Source organism: Oxyura jamaicensis, chromosome 8 (genome assembly GCF_011077185.1).
Source record: "Oxyura jamaicensis isolate SHBP4307 breed ruddy duck chromosome 8, BPBGC_Ojam_1.0, whole genome shotgun sequence".
Classification (NCBI taxonomy): Eukaryota; Metazoa; Chordata; class Aves; order Anseriformes; family Anatidae; genus Oxyura; species Oxyura jamaicensis.
Genome location: NC_048900.1, coordinates 15,604,957 through 15,625,860, shown reverse-complemented (window position 1 = coordinate 15,625,860; position 20,904 = coordinate 15,604,957). Strand labels below are relative to the sequence as shown.

Below are 20,904 nucleotides of genomic sequence, written 5' to 3'. Positions count from 1 at the left end.
GATCTCTCTCTGGCTTATATACCTCTCAGAGCAAATCATAACATAGCCATCAGAGGAGGGGCACGTAGGCTGCTTGACCTTGTCAATGTTATCCCCAGCTTTTTGTAATAAATGAAAGAATCCTCAGGAAATCCTAGGTCACCACTTCCTTCTCCTCTCACAAATCTCAGGAGTATAATGTTTAAGAGTCCATGGATGTTTCTCTTGGTTTTTCAAATATCATGGATAATCCAGACTTTTACGGGTTGGGACAAAAGATTCAATTTAAACTATAAAAGTCAGAATGATTTACATGCAGCTGTGGAATATGAACCTGCAAAGAAAAACAGATGTTAAAAGGAAAAATAAAAGGAGAAATGGATAGTCATTGAATTTAACCAGCTCCGTATTTGTCTTTATATTAGTGTAGAATAAATATCAAAGAGTTTACATTTTTGCAACTTTCTTGTTAGTAGTTGCAAACAAGTAGTCTAAGCAACAGGACAGAGACAAAGTTGGGTGTCAGTGCATAATCTTTGTTCTATAAATATTTGTATTTTCTTTTCCAGTGAAATCAAAAGGGATAACAAAAGCTCTCAGCAAAAACAAGTAATATTTTTGGTATTAGTTGTCAATTCGAGCTTCACGTGGAGAGCTTGAGCCCCATTTCTTCTTCCTGGTGGTAGAGCAGGCTTGTGGTATAAGGGAGCAATGGTGGATGGCAGTGCTGAGCCCATGTTGTTTGTTGGCGTTAGGAAAACAGCAACATGGCCAACTCCAAAAAGGCCCATCCAGCTTTCTACAGGGGAGCAGCTCTGCGACACGGCGTGGGAGGGAGCAGCACCCGCATCTCCCAGCTGTGGGGTGTACTGTCCCTGGGAATAAGGGCATTGACAAACTTGCCCAGAGATTCCTGTGGAAGCTGGGTAGCTCTCAGTGCAGTCAGTTCCCTTTGGATGTGCTGCAGATGCACCCCTTGCTGCGAGTGCCGCAGGGGTGTCTGCACAAGTTCTGATTAAACAGAGTCCTGGGGCTCTTGGACAGGTGTCCTGGGAAGGCTGGATGTTTTATACCCTAAGCGTGGGGAAAAGTACTCATTAACCATTTGATGTGGTCTGCAGAGTATCAAGTCCAAGCAGTGCAAGCATTAACTGAATTTGGGGCATGAAACATTTATTCTGTCCCATAAAGCTTAAATGCTCTTGTCTGAGTGATAGAGGTGAATAAAAAAACATGCTATATTTTAGAGAAACTTAAGTATTAGGACAAGAAAAAAGAGTTCCTTATAGGTGTGAATAATTCAGAATGATGTGCTTTCATTAAATAGGTTTGCACTGTGGTGATGTTCTGTGAAATCTGGGCAAAACCTTTTATCCAACTTGGGCCTTTCTGTGCTAAAGTAGGCAGTGGTCAGCTTGTACGTAAGTATGTGAGGCTCTGCAGCCATGCGTGCTCAGGAGGAGCCTTTCTGGGCTGCATGCTGCTGGCTTCATTTCTGGCCTGGCTGTGGAGGAGTTGGCAGTTATCTCCCTCCCAGCACAGCACGATGAGGTAAAGGGACATGCACGTTGCTTACACTGCCTTAATTCCGCTTCACATGACATAGGGGGCCAGCAGGAAGCCCTCCCGAAGCCCAGAGCACATGGGTTCAGTTAGTGTGCGGCAGGAGTCACGCAGTTGTGTGGTGCTCCTACTTGCAGTGTCTTGGACTCCCACATCCTGTGCTGCTGTTGTCGTCACAGAAATGCACAAACCGCCTTGGCAGAGAGAAACGTTTCTAAAGGCACCGTGTCCAGTGCAGTGAGTAGTCACAGAAAACATCAAGCAAGGCATTTGAAAAGGTTTAAAATTGTTAAGAGAAAGTTCACAGTATTTTTAAGACAGACACAGTTCCCTCTGCATTGCTCAGAAGGGACTTACTGGATTCTTAGAGCTTGTGGTGGTGGGCTTTAAACTGTGCTCTTTGCTAAATCCTGTTCTTTAATATAACCAGAGATGTGCTATTTGCTCTTTGAGTAACTTCTAGCATTTCTTGGAGACTGTGAATAAATCTGTTCTTTTTTTTTTTTTTTTTTCCTCTGCATGGCTTCAAATTAAATTTTTGCTTTTTATTAAATTTGAGACTGGAGCTCTATTCATTATTTTGGCTCTGTTCAGTCTAAAAGTGTGTTTTTTTAACATAGAATAGAAGTCAAACTAAACAAAATCTTGGTCATTGGCTGCAATGTTGAAAAGTGAGGGGGGTGACTTGTATTTTCAGACCTATTTAGGAGTAATTGGACATCCCCATCCCTTTAGTATGCATGGAAGTTTGGCATCTAAACACACTAGAGAGCTTTGAAAACCCGCCAAGTGTTTAACACTATGCATTCTGGTATGGTCTCTTTGGTAGGAGTTGGTAGTAAAGTTAAAAAAAAAAAAAAAAAAATCTTGGCAGCATTTGGACTTGGAAGTTCCTGGAAAGAGGCAAAGGGACTGGGGAGGCTGAGCCAGGAGAAGATGAGCTCCTCTGGGCACCGGGTGTAGGAATCCAGGCGGGTACCCTTGCCCCAGCCTTCAGTCTCCCCCCTGCTACTGGCTGGACTGTGGAATCCAGTGCTCACAAGTGAGATGGAAGCCAAAGGGATTTTGCTGTCCAGATGAGAGCAGATGCAAGCCAAGTTCCTCCCTTGGGTATTTATTTTTGTCATGGTAATTGTGTTCCTTGCAGTGGTGCTTAAAAGCAGGGCTATGCTGTGCTTGCACAGTAGCATATAAAGTAGCAATCAGTCCCTGTCTCGAGGGGTTGACAGGGAGGGGAATCGGTGCTGTTCGGTGAGGAGCTGGAGCTGGGTAAGCCTAGCAGTATCATGGCAGTAAGAAGTTAGTTTTACGTTTTCAGTTCATTTCTTTTGCTGGAGGATGGCTTAATAAGAGGGTAAATAGAGAAGAAGGTGAAGGTGAAGAGTGGACATGAAGGAGAGGGGTTGAGGAGGACCTGGTTGGATGGGTCAGAATAAGGAGGCAAGTGTAAACTGAGGGCACTGCACAAGCTGGGGAGAGTCCTTAGGCCACTCTGCACAAGGAAGGCAGAAATGGTCAGTCAAGAAATTATGACAAAGTAAAGAGAACTCTCCCAAAGCACCTGCTTTTGCTGTTTCTATTTTTCCAGGCTCTGACGTTGGTGGTTACTTTCCAGTTTGTACCCCCCAGCCCCTGGTCACAGGTAGGGTGAACTGATCCATTGTGCCCAGCTTTCCCTGGGGTGTTTGTGCCGTTTCTCCTGCACGATTGTCCCGAGGAGGAACAGTCTGAGCAGCTCGCCTTTCCGTTCCTTCCTCCAGCACAGCAGTCGCTGGCTATGTCCAGAGCTGCTTCCCTCCTCATAGTCACCTCATGTCCACCATGCTTTAGGAGGCACGCAGGAACAGGTCCCTCAGTAGCAGACCCAGATATTTTAGGACAGTAGCTTCATATGGCATTAGGCTCACTGCTGGTGTTGTAGCTTTATTCTTTCCTCTCTTGTTTTCCTGTATACCAGGTGGTTTGTACCAGCTAAAGAAGCGACCTGATTTCCATGATTCTGCATCTGTAATTCAAAACACTTTACAATTCTTGCTGAATGTCTGTGCTTCTGGTTATTTCCTGCTTGCTTTGATGCTTACAAGCGTTATTTAGGGCTTTGTTGAGCAATTCTGCAGAGAAACACCTTTTTATTTCCTAGTTGCTCAAAGAGTGTTTTCCTCCCTCTTGTTCCCTTCCCTTCTTAACAGAGATACAGGGGTGTGTTTTCTACTTTATTTTTCAGTACTTAAATATTCAGTACAGCCCATTATATTCTGGTCTCATTTGCTTAGTAAGTTCTTTTGAGTGGAGACTATAACTTCGCAAACACCAAGCAAGGCTGAAAAGTTCTGTGGGCTACAGGATCCTTTTGTTTCTCACGTCTCTTTTTGTATGCAAAGCATTCATACAAGGCTGGGTAGTGAATGGCTCTTTGTCCAGGAGATGGTGAGAACGCAGCAGTGGAAGTCTGCAGAAATACTGTTCTTTGCATCAGATGTATCATTAACTCCTCCTAACCCATATTTAATGGCCTGTTGTTCATGCAAAGCCCTTTTGGCCAGAGATAGGCAGAGGTTTACATTTGGCAAGGTGACAAAGTGTTACATACTTCTCAGGTTTTGCACAGAAAATTGCATGCTTTCTCTTACCGTGTTATAAATTTATGTTGCAAAAATCAGCATGGGTACCTCTAGTGGGATTTAGATGCAAATGCCTAATGTTCTGCAAATACATGTTTTATATTTGACACAGAATTAGGATGGTGATACTCAGTCATCTCAGTGAAGTTTGCTCAAAGAACTAATGACAAGTTTTGAAAAGAGAATGTAAAACTGTAATTGTTAGTCAAGAACTGGAGCTTTTCTTGCTCAGTAGGGGGGAAAAATGCCTTTTGTATTGGCTAAGATCTATTTTACTCATTTTACCTAGCAGATGGTAGTGGGGAGTGAAACCTCCATTGAGCAACAGGACAAGAGCAACCGCCACAGCATGTGATACACGTTGTGTCAGCAGCAAGTCTCGGTTCTGTCCTGGGCAGTCATCACTGAGAAGGTGTCAGCAGAGTTCTCAGAATGTCCCCTGACCCTTAGCCCCCATCTTTTGGTACCTTTTTGTTAAGATAGGTCACCCAATGTTAAAATATTTGGAAATGCAGGGCAATCTGCAGGCCTACAAGTGCAAATATCGAAGCCAATAGAGTTAAATCAAATAAAAATAGGTTGAACTTTACACTTCAGTGTAGTGAATTGCTGGGCTTCATGCAGGTGTTCAGCAGTATTGTTCTAAGGCTTCTCTGATTTGTTTTGTCCTTGCAGTAAAGCAGTGGTACCTCAAGCAGTCAATTGCATTCACTTTGAATTGGAAAGGGTGTGACTGGGACCTGAGAGAGGCCAGGTATGGTTAGTGGTGAATTTGGGTGCAGGAGAGTCAAAAAGAAGGGGTCTGTTCAATTTTACCTCTTCAAGAGTGTTGATCTCAATAAAAGGAGCATAGATAGGGTATGATAATGCTTGGGAAACACAGAAGAAAGCAGAGAGGACATTGATGCACCAAAAAAATTCAGAACAAAATTGACATTTGCTCTTCCACCAAGTAGCAATTCCTCTGTGAATGCTTCTGCTAGGATTCACTGTGATCCTGAGGAGATCAAGGTGTTAGTCAACATGTTTAGAAGTGGATTCTTACCCCATTGTCAGTTTGGCTAAGGATATTTTTCTTTAGATGTTTGGATTAGATGTGAAATCACAATGGTGAAATGGCTTATCCCGTGTGTACCTCGATGGCTAAAGACCCTTTCAATTTTTAGAAGCCCTTAAAGCCTTCTCTCATGCTGCTGCACTCCTATAGGATCAGCAGGATGTTTCTTTATAACTGAGAAGAATTTGTGCCCTTCAAAACCTAAGCTTGCGAGTTTTTATGCATGTAGTATGCTTTTTTTTTTACCTGGGCAGAAAAATGCTGTGATATCTGAAGTCTTTGCCTCTGGTCTAGGATCTTGCACTACATGAGGGACAGTGCCGTGGTCAGAGGAAGCTACTGGGGTCAAGCAGCCATGGTCTTGTTTTCAGCTTTGCTACAGATACACAGCAACAACTCAAGCAAATCCTTTTCTGTTATGGCTACCTGCAGTGTAGCTGGAGATGCAGGGTCTGTTTTAAAATGATTCAAGTTGTCTTACCGCAATACTCACAAGGTTAAGTAAGCCCAAATTGACCTTCTTACAACTGTGGCCATGCTGCTGCTATCTGAGGGGTTACTTGTTTACATTCCTTCGTTTGGGTTTACTCTGCGACATGCTGGAATGAGCAGCGTGTTCAGAGCAGTGATCTCTGCCTCAGCTTCCCGTCCATAGTGGAATACTCCAACATTAAACCTTTGTCATAAGATTGTTGAAACTTCACTTATTATTTTAAAGTATTGTAAAGTTTTGAGATTAAGAGCCATGACAGGGCAGAATGTCAGTATGAGGGTGGGGGATGAGGATGCTAAAACATGTTATTTACAATCTTCCCGTACTGATCTGCAGCTCTTACATATGAAGCCTTAGACTGATACTCTAGAGAGCATAAAACTACCATCTCTTATTTCTGTCCTTCAAGACAAAACACCTTGGATGAATTCGTTGGTTCTGCCATGAACCTTCCCTATACAAACTAACAGCCCCCTATATTTTCTTTGTCTGATGCTCCTAGAATGTTGTAGCATGAAGAGTTAAAGATGCACTTGTTCTCCTAACTATTCAGATTAATTGCAGGTGCCTGACTAACACAGTTATTCAAGCACAGAATGTGTAAAGTCAGCTGGTCTTATTCTGAACTGGGAGTAATTGTGCCTCCGCTAAAGCTGGCTGTAAGGAGTCATTAAATTCTTTATGGTGCTGTATATCTGAAGCAATAGGTACTCCCCTTGAAAATGAAGTGCATAATCCTGCCTGCAAGGCACGTGCATTAAGTATGTACATAAGAGATTTTGCTTTATGCTGTTGGAGCTGCACCTCTGTTTTCTTCTTTTCCAGTGGCATTTTCACAGAGCTGTGGACCATTTTCCCTCATGGCAAATGTGTCAAGATTTTTGGCACAAGTAGGCAATTGCCACGTAGAAAAACTTGCGTGAAATTACACCTGGAGTTGGAAGGAATGGCAAATACTAGAGAAACAGAAATTGAGTCAGAAAAAGTGGTTTGTACAGCCTTATTGCACACTGGCATATTGCTCTGGGAATGGATGGCATGAAAGCTGACAGAGAGGGTCTTGGAGCTTTGAGGAAAGAAATTTTGGTTGCTTCCTCCCATGTGCAGGCTACTTCATATGAATTAACAAGTTAGGTTTGAAAATATTGGTCATCTCTTTAGGAACTTTCTGCTCCTTAATGAAACAAGCTCCAAGCTCCATAATTTTGCCAACTGTTAGATCCCATGTTTGTAGTTCAAGCTAGAAACACTTTTTGGTTGTTTGTGATAACAGTGTAAGAACTATATTACTTGGGCTTTGTTTTTATTCAGTAGAAGTTCCTCTAAACACCTATCACATTTTTTCAGGTATGGAAACCTGGAGACCTTAAGCTGTGAAGAAGTTGGGAGCCAGAATTCCTCCGGATCCAAAACAGTAGTCAGGAAGTAAGTGTGGTTTTGCACTGTACAGCGAGCCTCAGTCAGAAGTCAGTATTGGAGGAGGATGTGGGCAGCATAGCTGTTGTTTCATTTGAAAATTCACAGTACTGTTTGCTTGCTTAAACAAACTTGTTTAAAAGCCAAATATCAACAGTCATATTGAGACATATCCAATGGCATAACCCAGAGATTTGTCAGTCGGGGAAATTGTCTTGTATTTGAACAAGAGAGGAACGCATCCAGGCCAACGTTTTGTTGATTAAACAAAGAAGAAGTGTTTGTTTTCCCTGCCTTATCTAAAGAAGTAAATGGTTATCGCTTATGACTGATTTTATTGTGCATTACAACGCAATAGTCTGTATCTGCAGACTAAAGCTGAGGTTGTTTCAGGCAACATATGTATGCATGCATCTTGTTTGTTAGCTCCCCTATGATTTATAGGGTTGCTTTTTGAGTGAAATTTAAATTCTGATGTCACCCTATGTTGCAAGAAAAATAGTAAAGCTCTTTTGAAATGTGGTTTAAATGGAAAAAAGTGGTTTGGTTATTATCCTCCTAGCTTCATATAAAACTGCATTTTATCTTTAGACATTGGGTGTTAAATTTGTACTTTGACATCTGTATGATGTGTGGTTTGCATGCACTGTGGCAATAAAAAGTATCTAAGTGGTTATGTTTGATTACAGTATGTGGAGAAGCTTGATTCTTGCCAGCATCACTCATGATTGTTTTTCTATAATTCTGTCTCATCTTCTATTGGTTTTAAAAAAACTTAAAATCTTTTCTCAGTGCACTGACTTGGCAAGGGGTAATTGAAGAAGAGGCCTCAGAACTGTAGTTTCTGTTTGTTCTGAGATAGAAGAAAATGTTGATTTATTTATTTTTTTTATCACGTGAAATACACAGTCCTGTCAAGACTGAGAAATACAGTGCAATATTTGCATTTCTAGGATTCAGGCAGATTGTCGATTCAAATCACATCCTTTTCTAAAATACTGACCCTGCCCTTCACACTGCTTACCTCTGCATTTCTGATGACGTATGTGTTTTGGACAGGGAGTTCTGAGTCTGGTATAAAATGGTTCCAATGTCCCCAGTCCAGAAACTTTCCTTTAACATAGCCAACACCTTCCTGTCCTTCACTGTCTGAATGCAGTGGTCAGACAGTAGGGTCGCTTTGCCTTCTGTCATCCATGTACAAGTTGTTTTGTTTAACTACCATGAGTAAATCGGTAAAAGCCCCCTTGTCTGTGAGTGTTTCAATAACTTTCTCTGAAAACACAAGCAATTATGCTTGCTTGACTGCAGAAGAAATGTAGAGTTTAATTAATGTTTATAAATGATAAAGGATTCTCAGAAAAGGATTTAGTTAGTCTAATGCAAAATATTAGTGCTTGTTTATTTATTTATTTATTTAGTATTTTTAACACTGCAGACACAAAGCTACAAGCTCTAATGGTTTGGGCTGTTCCTCTTGCCCCGTGAGACTCTACACCAGAGCCCAGTTCTCTGATTGTTTCCTGGTTGGCGTAAGAGAGACTTTCCTCCCATTTTGCCATGAAGAACCCATCAAAGAACAGGTGATAGGTAAATCTTGGTCACATGCACCAAGAAGGCAGAATAGTGCTGTAGATGAAGGAAATAATAGCCAACCAGCAGGTTCCTACACTGTCATCCAAAAGAAAATCTTAAGGACTCTTCCTATTTTGGGCAGGTCATTGGACTTCCCCATGTCAGCCAGTCCAACCATAAGATATGAGCTAAAGCAGTACCTTTCTTGCAAAACAGAGTTATAAAAAGGATGTATACTGAAGATGTGGAAGATGCTTTCACCAATATAAACCATGTCAGGATTAATCCCCCCACCTTTCCACAGACTTGAAGGAGCTTGATTATGAGATGGAGAGAAAACAGGTGGAAGTAATCTTGATGTTAGTGTCACTCAGGCTGTGGGCAAAACATCAATTTGATGTTGTCTGAAGGTGAGGGTGCAACTGAAATACCATTTAGTAGGAACATGTTGTCTGTGTTTGTTTGTTTGTTTTTGTGCTTTTATATTTTTAAAGCAAAACTGTTTTTCTACTGACATGCACGTAGTCTGTCGTTCACCCTGGGCCTAGCAGCTTCCTGCTGCCTTCCCTTGGTCATGCACCATCTTCATGCAGTCAGCAAATGACAGAATTATGGGGTATGTCTTCCGGTTCTCACATTAGCACAACTTCTCATGAGTTTATCCCAATTTTCGTTAATATATTTCATTAATATGTTCAGCACAGCTGATGAATCCTTTGGCCCTCATGAAAAATCTTTATCTTTTATGTCTAAATTTGATACCTGTTACCCAACTACTTGTTTATAGAAAGCTCTATAATGAAGTAATCAACAAAGTAATTTACATGTCATGTGCACATTTTAACAGATCCTGTATAAATGTGAATTCACTTTCCTGACCTAAAAGTTTCCGCTACCTGTCAGTTGCTCTGGCTACTTGTCTCTTAGCTATGATTAATGCTATCTGGAAAAGAGGCTGGCTTTGTAGTCCTGTTGTGAAACATGTAGTTCAGGTTTTCTCTTGTCTGGGGATAATTCCAATATAGCTGCAAGATATAGGTGTGTTCTCAGTTTTATATGAGTTGGAGAAATGTTATTTCTTGCCTTTAACTGTGCATTTCTCAGAGGAAAAACATCTCTTGGGAAGTCCCACCGGCTGCGGCCAGGGCTCTTCTGCATGCGCCAGACTCCCGTTGTGACAATTCTGGTGTTTAAATGTTCCATGTGAGGCATTAGAAATTTAAATAATTTCCACTGGTTTCACACACACACACACACACACACACTGGGAAGAGAATTCATGACTCTAAGTATCTCATGGAGCTTTAAGAAACGATAGGGGTTTCTGCAGAATCTTAGGTATGTATGAGAGGATTTTTGTCATATTTGGTATACTGTAAGCCCGCTGTTTACTACTTTGTGTTGAAACTCCCTGTTTTGCAGATTCTGGGTCTGAGCCAGCAGTTACTTCTCACCCTTGTTTCAGTGACAGAGTTGTTACTGACCTGAGATGACTTCCGCTAGGCTCGAAACCTGCCTTCTAAGGATCCTTTCTGCCATGGGGATTTTCTCCTGTGCACATAAGCATCATTCCTATCATTTTTGGGCCACAGGAGTGCTCAAAGATTTATTTTTTTATTCAACAGGGATCTGAGTTAGTTATGCTTAACACAAAATGTGTTTTGGGATTTTTATTATTATTGCCATTTTCTTTAAAACTGTATTCAGTAGTATGCAGTTAAAACAAAGGTTCGGTAATGCTGTAACTTGAAAAAAAATCTAAACAATGTTAGAATGATGATTAAGCTTTGACCAGTGAAATATTTTGTGACCTTAATAAAACTGCCTTGCATGTATTTTTTTTAGGATCAAGTCCCATTGTAGATTTCATGTTCAGTAGCTTGCTTTCCACAGTTCTCACTGCTCTTAGTCAGCCAGAAAGTTTGTGATCTCGGTATGAAAGCTAGTAACAGAAGAATGGAGTTCAGAAAGGTCACATACTCCAGTGCAGTGTCTGAGTTAGATGGACTTCAGCCCGTGTTCCCAGAAGTACGATGCTATGCCTCTTAACTGTCTGATAAGGGAGTCGTCAGGAGTAACTTACTTGACCCTCTGTCTCCTGTTATTAGCAATCCTTTTTGTTGTTCTTCCTTGCATCATGTAAACAAAACCTCCTGGGGCTGATTCTCAGATCAGGGTGCCTTTGTGTCGAGGTAGGACGGAGTGGCTTCCTCGTCTTAGTTGGGTGATCCTTGTCTTCGGAGTTCTGTCTTCATTGCCTGTTTTTTAGCTGAGGACTCCTGCCGACTTTCAGAAATAAACAGATATAACAAATCAGAACACATAGATCTAATACCTGGATATAACACATTCAGAATAAAACCATACATGTGCTAAATATAAAAGAAAACTTATCAGTATGATGGTGGGAAATTTAAATGAGATAATCATGTCTGAAAGATTTCAAGCCCCTTGATGTATTCTGTGAAGGGAATCAGCTAGGCAGGCAATTCAGGACTTCAGTCTTCATGAAATTGTTGTGTGTGTTGCATGTGAGATAGTTAGAAACAATGCTTTTGGTGATACGGCCTGATCACTGTAATCTCTATTCCCCATAGTAGGGGAGCTCCTCAGTTAACTTTTAACTCACTGCCAGAAGGGTCAGTTTTCTATGCAATGCGTTCTGTGAAGAACTTGTGCCTTGTTTCCATCCCCATACTAAAAGATGGTGTTAAATTTGGTGTCTGGGCAATCGGTGCTGGCAGACAACTAACAATTCAAAGAGTCGATGTACTACAGGAGCAGAACACTTCTTTCCCGTAAGATAGTTACTAAGACCTGGCTGGAGCTGGAGGGGGGCAGAGAAAGAACCCTAAAGCCTTTGAAGTACAAAATATTGTAGCAGCCTGTACCTTTGGGGACTTGCCTGTGCAACATTATAAAATTTAAAGGGGAGGATTCTTAAAGAACTCAGATCAGCTGACTGGGAAGCAGGAACAGTAAAAGAGATTTAAGCCCTCAACCTCTCTTTCTTCTACAGTCCCAGGCACTGAGGTGGCTGAGTCCTGAGGCTTTTAAATCCTGAATGAGCTGAAGTAACAGTAAAAGTCCTTTCAAGCCTCCTCTGGAAGCATAAGGTTATGGTTTCCGTTTGCTACTGGCTTCACTTGGCTTATCCAGAGTGCATTGGTTGTGAATGACAGGCCACAGAAATGAATCAAAATACTTGGGGCTTTTTTGTTGTCTTGAATGTCATCTCCTAGCTGCATCTGTTTTATTATCAAATGTGGAATTTATTTGTTATTAAAACTTGGAATGTGGCATGTGATTGGAAACTACAGACAAAGCAACTCGAAGCTAAACTGAAATCTCCTTGTTTTATTCCACAGCAATTGGATAAAACAGTTTAAATAAAGAAAATTAAGGAACTACTCAGTTACCACATGGCACGTCTTGCATGTTTACCCTTCTGCTTCTTCATTAAAATAGTGAACACCAAAACTTATAATGTCATAGTGCAGTATTTGGAGCTTGTCAGAGGGATGAACAAACATTGTCCCAGGGCTTCTTGTGCATTTAGACTGTTCTGACAGAAAGCTCGTCTTTTGCTTCCTGCTGAGGTTAGCTGCCCTGTTGGAAAGCAGAATGCGCAGTTACAGTGCTGCAGAAATAAAAATGGGCCTGAAACTTTGTACTCCAGGAGAACAGACACCAAAGGAATGTAAGACAAATGGAATAAAATTTGCTGGAAGTTTCTGGTGCCTTGGGAAATCCATGGTGGGAAGCAGTTAAGATTCATTTGGGAGAGCAACAATCAGCGTTCATTCCAGTAAAGCCAATTAAGCTAAAACAACAGCAGAAACCAATGCGGTTACATGAGAAGCAGTCAACTACAGGGCAGTATAAGCAATTGAAGAGGGGGAGAGTTATGAAAACAACCAGAACCAAGCAAAAAGAATAATTAAAAGAGCACAGAAAAATACTGATTGGCATCTCAGTTAAAACAGAGTAACTACAGAGCTGTTCCCTTAGCGACTTCATGTGTCCCACAGGAAGACCCCCGTATGCTGTTCAGCCAGACATTCTGAAATCAAGAGAAGAGCAGAGCATTTGCTACAAGCCACTAGCAAGTTATTTATAAACAGGCTGGGTGTGAGAAGCTACCATTACATCAGCCTTTGCATAGAGTTTATGTACATTTTACCCCTTACTCAGAGCTGAAATTTATTTCCCTGTGTTATTGTTTAACAAGCCAAACTGAGAAAATACAGCTGGCTTAATTTAATTTCTATGAGCAAGCCTGAAAGCCATTGTATGGCGAGGGGAGGAAATCACCCTCTGTGCAGATGATTCCACTGCTGGGCTTTGCTGTGCATTTGGTGGATCACAGGAAGTGTTGTCTGTGTTCCTGTCTGACTGACTTCATAAGGCACTCATTTGATCTCTTTTGCAGCCGAGGTTCTCTGCATTCTCCTTAGTCATTGAGGTTCCCTTGTACTCATTCTCTAGAAGTAATTGTGGTGGAAAAGAAAACACTGGTGTTCCCTTCTTGCCAAAAAGTGTTCTGTTTAATTCTGATGCAGACCTCTTCAGGCCCAGGGATACAGCTGTCTTCCCATCTGAGAAAGGGCTATACCCAATTTCCGTGTAACCTATTGCATCCCTTGTGGCTGTGTGATATGAAGGGCTCGTTCTCCACCTCCTCCATGCCCTCCTGGTGCAGCTTAAGAGATGTTAGACCTGGAGCTGCTACAATCTCATCCCATTTCATGGCAGCTTGTGGGCAAATGTAAGTGGGTGAGTAGTTCTGTGTTTCCAGTTCATAAAGCAACAGAATCACATACACATCTCCCAACTTCAGTAGGTAGGTTTTAAAGGCTAAATGTTCAGAGGTGGGTTCTAAGCAAAACTGATACAGAAACTGGAAGATTTTCTGATAGGTGCAAAATTTGAAGGTATCGATGAATAGAGCCCAGAGCCTGTGGTTGGCAGGACAGGAGTTAAACATTAAAAAGTTTTTTCTTACAGGCTGCAAATATTGGAAAGGAAAAACTTATAGCTCATAATTGAAACATGAAGAATGTAGTCTGTGATGTTTCTTTTCTGTCTGAGATCTTGGAAGGCTCCCATTGTTATCTGTCTCTGGGGCTATTGAGTACAGGGTGTTTCTTCTCAAGGGCAGCAAATGTAAAGCTACTGCAAGATAGGGGCAGTTTTCCAGCCTGTTTTCAGAAAGCTTCCCCCCCCCCACCCCGACACACCAGTCAGGCAATAGGAGGTCAGTAGGCCACAGTGTACCTTGTTACTCTTTCCTATTTCCCCTCTAGACTGAAATTATTTTGCTGGCAAAAATCAGCATCTCTAACGGCTGTGAACTCTTCACCCTGCTCTGGGAGACTGGATCTGTGTTAAACTCTGTTTATTCTTCAGCTTATGAAAGTGGCCATCGAGCAAGCCTCTGGAAATTGAGCTTAGTATGTGAACAGTATCAGTACGAGAAAGTGTCCTGTGGAGAGGCTCCTCCTGTGAAACCATTGCTGAACTGGTAAATGCTCATGAGAAAAGAATGCCCGACATATTTTTGGCAGTGGAGCCAGTAGGGATGATAGTGGGTTTGTGATGTGGGGAAAAGCGGTATACAGCAGGAGAAAACACAGTCAGGGCCAGGAATGAGGTAGAGTGCTTCCCTGCCCATGGCAGAAAAGAAATGAAATTACTGCAGGCATAGGGCAGTGGTGTTTGTGATGGGCCTGTGCAGGGCTGGAGGGGACAATGGAAAAGTTCAGGCAGACAGGAGAGTAGGGCAAGGGCTTGGGAGTGTCATGTGGGTGTCTCTGTCGTGGCCGTGTTCCCACCTTGGGAACTGGTCCCAAGCTGTCCCAGCTGAAAGGAGCGGACCTAGAGCCCCAGGTAAAAAGTTTTGCACCCACTGGCCTGAACAGCAAAGCCCTGACTGGTTGCATGCACAGTGGAAGTTTGTCTGAGCAGAGTCGTGAAAACCCAGTCCAAAATGGCTTTCAAATGTGAAGAGTCTCCCGAGCTGCACCATCTGTTCCATGTTTGCAGTGAAACCTGAAACCCAGACTGTGTTTGCATGTTAATTTTTGGTTGTAAGTACTCTTTGTAGCTCTAAAATTGTAATTGCAGAGTTTCTCCTGTCAGCTAGCCTAACCAAACAGTATTACTGACAGCTTTCCAAATACTCTCAATAATGAGAAGTTTGAAGTTGCCACAATATCAGAGAAGGGAATAGAAAAAACAACAGACTAAAATGGATGGGACTTGGAAAATGACATCTCTGTGGGATTAAAACTTAAACTGAGTTTTGAGGAAGAAACAATGTGCTTGAGATGAGACCAGGAGAGCGGGAGAGGCGATCTTTACTCTCTCTTAACTATTAGCTTATTCTGAGTGTCACTGAGCAGCCGACTTAACCAGATGTTGTAGTTCCCTTTCTGCAGAACAAGTGTACCAGCATCTGTGTGCAGCTCTGCTGTGACAGCTTTCTTGGCTGGCTTTTGGGTTCTTCATTGCACAGGAGTCTGAATGTGAAATCCATGTTCGTACTGAACTCTTCTCACAGGCTCATAAATTGAGGAGAGATTGGTCCTCCTGGAAGGCTTGTCCCTGGGTATTTTGCAGCTGCTAACATGATAGATCCAGAGCCACTGCTTCAGTGCTCGGTGTGTTTGAGAATTTGAACTTTAGATGCCAAGTGCCTGACTGTCATGAGCCCAGAGCCCAGGTGCTCGTTGGGCTGACATGGTGCTGGCTCAGACTGGATACCCTAAGACAGGGGGTTTTGCTGAAAGCATAGCCCAGTGGAGCTCATGAGAGCTGCTTCCCTAAAAAATGGCATTTCTTCTCTCCTAAACATCTTCACCCAATTTCCATGAAAGCAGGAACTGTAGCTCACCTCTCTTCCCTGCTGCAGCCCTTACGGCTGCTGGCTAGAAGAGGTGTGAAATACAGGGATGGTTTCAGTGTCCTCGAGAAAATCTTCAGGGCTTCCTTTTCTCTGGAAGCTTGATGTTAATTGCACGTTTTCTTCTGGAACATGGTATTTTTCTCTCGTGTTACATCCTGTTCTCAATACCACAGTAGGTGATCATAAAACAGTGGCCTTGGCTGGTGTGTCAAGTTGTGTGACTGCACCCAACACTTATGGTCCCTTAATCCCTCTGTTAGCTCAGGTAAACTAAATTCTCTTTAAGAAGTATTTGAACATGCCATCTGTGACTCCCCAGCTTGTGATTTGTGCTGTGGTCAGTTCTGATTGGTGCAGCAAAATATACATGCTGATTTATTGACACATTGCTATGAAGAATCAAAGATCTCATAGTCTTACCTTTCTTAAACCACTCCTATAACTTTCAAGCATTCTTTCCTTGCACAAGAAAGATAGACAGTCTTGTGTGCTATAATCTGATGGCACCTCCGTGTCTTTGGGCTAAGGGTAAAATCCACATTCTGCTAACGTCTCTTGTTTTGCAGTTCATGCAGTTCATACAAAAGCAATCTGTCTCCTGGGTTCAGCTCTCTCTGCTCTTGAAGCCTGGCACAGAGCACTGGCAGCATAGCGCTGCCCAGGCTGCACGTGCCTCGATTAGAGTTTTATCTTCACAGACGTGGTAACCTCACTAACAGTCTGTGCTCTTGGGGCTTAGGATCAGGCTTAGGCTGCTTTTTTGCAGCATACATAAACCCCAAGACTCGATCAATGGGCAGTCTCTCTACTAAGAGAGCAGACACGTCTGAGTAATATGGGGTGTGGGACTACACAGCTTAGGATCGAGTCCCCAGGCTGGGCTGGTGACAGATGAGAGGAAGGGCACTGGAGGAAGTATTTGATTTAGCACTTCCACTGGGAAGCTGCTGCCCTGAAGGAACCACAAATACCTTGCTTCCTCCCTCGTATTTTCCCACAGCATCCCAGGGAGCAGTAATTGAACAAACATTGCAGCCGCACCAGGCCACAGCTTTTCCCACTGGCACAACAGTGAAATAAGAAATTATGTTCTGCTTTTGACTGTGTGCATAATGTCCAGTATTATTCAAACATGGACATAGTACAGCTAAGCAAAGAGACTTCAGCTATCTGAAAAAAAGCGTAACTCCAAGAGGATTTGCAAGTCTTGCCTTGCTTGCTTGACAAAGGCAAATAATGAATGCCAGTGATAGAAAATTATTTTGTCTTATTCAAGGCACTGACTTTACGTGCTTGGTAGAGAGCTATTTCTATTAGTTATCTTAATTGCTTTATCTATCATTACTTGATATCCTGAATTTAATAGAAAGGACTCCAGATAGCTTCAGTGGATTGGATTCTTCATTGCTATGCATTTTGGGGCTGTAATTGGATCCCCTTGTAGCAGTGTGAATCAGCAGCAACTTCACTGAGGTCACTGGCAAAATCTGCATGGTATCTTAATGAGATTGCATGCATAAAAAAAAGAGCAAATGCAATTCCATGCTCATGAGCTTCTTCATACTGTCTTGATGAGGGGTGCAAATGTCTCAGTGTTTTTATTTTAAGGATACATGCAGTTGTATTGACACAAACTGTATGCAGCGTGTTCTCTGTGTATTTGTTTTCAGTGCGATAGCATCAATCTTACGAGCGTGGCTCGATCAGTGCTCTGAGGATTTCAGAGAGTCGCCCAACTACCCGTGCTTGCTGAAGTTGCTGGATTACCTGAAGAGGAGCATGCCTGGCTCTGACCCAGAGAGGAGGGCGCAGAACCTTTTGGAGCAGTTCCAGAAGCAAGAAGTGGAAAATGATAGTAAGCTTCCTTTCCTTCTTTCTTTCTGTTTTCCCAGGCTGTGTGGTACCACAGGGATTTATGTGGAATGCATTTCATTAACACTCATCCTAATTGTAAGCAATATTGTGAGGCTCATCTATTAATATTTTTTTAACCTCTGAATGAGACTGCAGCTTCTGTGTAAGCAGTACAGTGCAGTGTAGGTGCCTTTTCCTGCTTATTCAAAGGAGGACTGGGAGTTCCAGCACTCCTAATATTCAGCCAAAGTCTCAATATTGTTGCAGCAGTCAAGTAGTTAACTGTCAGCATATTCCCCATGTCACTGACTTAAAACACACAGCTACTCCTCAGGTTTTCTCACTTAAAACCCATCCCCAAAACAAACAAACAAATCAATTAAAAAAATAAAATGAAAAAGCTCATCTTACTGGGCTGCAACAAAGTAAGTCTTGAGTCACAAGCTGTGTTGCCATGAAGCTTTTCTTCCTAGTTACCATCGTGTCAAAGGAAGTGTCTGTGGATGTTTTTTCCTATTTGAGTGGCTGGCTGCTGGTATCCAAGGACAGAGGAAAAGCTTACGTTATTGGGGGTCACAATCTACTGAAACAATAGTGAACTGTAGTAACACAAATACGCTGTGTGCAGTGTCAAGCCTGACACATACCCTTATCCTGGTCAGAAAGTTTCCTGTGGCATAAGCTGAAAAGTCCTAGGAACTCACGCATGTGTGAATGAGAACTAAAAACAACTTCCAGGTTTGGCAGAGGGGCAAGGGGGAGTAATTCATGAAATAAAGGATAAAGGAAATGACAGAAAAGAAACATTTCATCCCTGGCATAAAATCTTGTCTGCCGGATGTTCCAGAAATACCATGTCAAATCATAATTATGGTGAATTGCCAAATTAACACTGCCATCAAAACAAACATAGAAAGGAGTACTGCACAGAGCTCAAGTGGTCTCCTTACTGAACACAGGTAAGTGAACAGGGTTGCCGATGTGTGCCTATTGATGTTCTTTCCTGGGTTTGGTTCCCACAGGTCAAACAAAGAGAGCCTAGAAGAGCTATATTTAGATTCATCTGTTGTTCAGAGCAAGCACAAGTTCCCAGCAGCCCTGCTTCTGCACTTGTTTCCAGAAGTAACAGTTGAAAAGGCTCTTTTCTGAGTTATGGACAGGTCAATTTGAATGATAACATTTTCCAATTTGTGGCAGAACAGAGGCTGTTATTTAGAATAAAAGAAGAGGAGGGGAATGCAATTAACCTGAGGGTTCTACAGAGAAGAGTTTTAGAGTAGTCACTTATTTTATTGATGCTCCATCTTTGTTCATTTCAGAGATTCCTTGCAAAACTCCTTATGTGTTGCCTGCAATCAGATTTGAAGATTAGCTGATAATTATCCTTCTAAAGCATTCATATCGTACTGTAAACTTACAAATGTGGTCCTAATCCTACAGTTTGGTTTGTGTAATCAAATAATCAAACCTCCATTCAATGCTGCCATCATCCATACCAGCAGCTTAGATTGCAGTCCCAGATGCATAGATAAAAGCTATTCCCAGCCTTGGTGCTTCCAGCCTGAGCCATACAAAGCAAGGTGAGCCAGAGACTGCAGTTCTGACAGGGTGCATCGTCCCTCTCTGCGAAATCCAGAGCGCAGCCGGCCTTTGAGAGGGCTGACTGGATCAGAGAGATCTGAAGAAGTGGAGATACTCTGGTACAAGAGGGGTCCCAGCTTTCTAGGAAGCAGGGAGAAGACTGGTTACATGTTTATGAACGTGAAAGTGAAAGGAGAAACAGGCATGGAAAAAAAAGGGAAAATCTTGGGTTGCACTCAAGGACCTAATTTTAAGGCAACAGCAAGTTTTTGAGTAGGATTGCAACTCAGTGGTGAGGATTTTCAAATGAATGTCATGAGCTGAAAGGATAATGAGTTACATGGCCAAAATGTGTAACTCTTTTAACAGCTGAGTAAAAATCCATTTAGCTAATCATATTATTATGAAACATCCACAGAAAAATAAGACTGAAATGGAGGTCTCCATTTATCACATTTAGCTCTGTCAATAAATTGTACAGTTGGAATGGACAGATAGAAATCTGGATACAGCCAGTCGTTATAACTTGCTATATCAGAACTGTAGCAGGTTTTGATGCTCAGGTTTTGCAAATGAACGAAGAAAGGAAAAAAAAGTATTTTGAAAAACCATGATGAAGTACCACTATCTACTTCTATTGCTTTAATGCTTGTTCTGCTTTAATTGGATACGAAGTATTGCATAACATACTCTGACATGCACTGCTTGTTTTCGTTAATGAAATTTCACTGGTAGTAAACTCAGTACTTCCATTGTTCATCTTCAACAAGAGGGAAAGTCCCATTTTTTTTTTTTTGTTCTTTGGTGCTTACTGTTGCCCTCCAGTAAAAGGGATTAAGAAGAGGATTTATTTTAAGGATTTTCTGTTCGACTTCCTCCTCTACCATGGGAAATAAGGGCATATTTATTTATTTTTTAATGCAGCTTTGTTCCATGTGGGAGCCAAAAGGTAACATGAGAACATCTGTGAAATCCCTTTCCTTTGGCACAGGATCTGGTCCCTTGGTGAGGAGAGCTATCCTCTTGCGCCTTTTTGCTGCTGCTCCGTGCAACCTGAAAGAAACATTCAGCTAAATGCTGTAGATGCTCAGTGTATTCCCTTTAGTGGGAAAAATTCCCAGAGAGGGACGATGTGCAGTGCTGGAACAGCCTCTCTTTAACGTTGTCTGTGTAGTCCTGTGAAAGTGTAAATGGTGCCAGTAAAATCTGGTGTCTCCTTTTCCTTCTGTGTATGGGAGAAGTAATCTGGATATAAGAACATTCCTAATGTAATATTTTGAGTAATATTTCTTTTTCTTCCACCTTTTTTTTTTCCTTAACTTACTATTCTGGTCATCATTTTTCTGGCTAAAATATGTAGCGCAGTGGGACATTACACCATACAGAACCTTCTGGGGGTTCTGCTATTATATGTACTTTGAAGTTTGATGTTTTGAAATAAGTTAACGGTTGCTTTGATTTACTGTTTGCTTTGTAAATTTACTAAGCCATATTTTCCATCCTGAACAGATGGGTTCCAAAGCACTTCCCCCTGTAACCTCTATGATGAAGAGGAAATGGAGATTAGCAGTCCAGAAGAATTCTCTTTTTTCCGAGAAGACCTTGTGGCGGAGCAGCTGACATACATGGATGCAGTATGTAGAGTACATGTACTACTTGAAATGCTAGGGGAAAAAGTGCTGGGCTTCTAAATTTTTAAAAAAATGATCTCAATATAAGTATAGTGGTCCAGAACAGGTCTGGTTTTGGGCTAGAAAACACAGCTCTGCTTGGTTACCCAAACTTGCTTTATTCACTGGGCTTCTTCCTTCAGTCATTCTGCAGGTTAAAAAAAAAAAAAGTTTGAATGTATACTATG

At 41.9% G+C, this 20,904-nt stretch overlaps 1 protein-coding gene across 2 annotated transcripts in view; it reads left to right on the top strand.

The window, feature by feature from the left end:
- Positions 1-20,904, top strand: part of RGL1 (ral guanine nucleotide dissociation stimulator like 1) — a 77,559-nt gene that overhangs the window by 32,404 nt on the left and 24,251 nt on the right. For both annotated transcript variants that reach the window (XM_035332739.1, XM_035332740.1), the window contains exons 4-6: positions 7,061-7,138; positions 17,282-17,466; positions 20,556-20,680. In XM_035332739.1, coding sequence (XP_035188630.1) covers positions 7,061-7,138; positions 17,282-17,466; positions 20,556-20,680 — 388 coding nt within the window. The remainder of the gene's footprint in view (positions 1-7,060; positions 7,139-17,281; positions 17,467-20,555; positions 20,681-20,904) is intronic.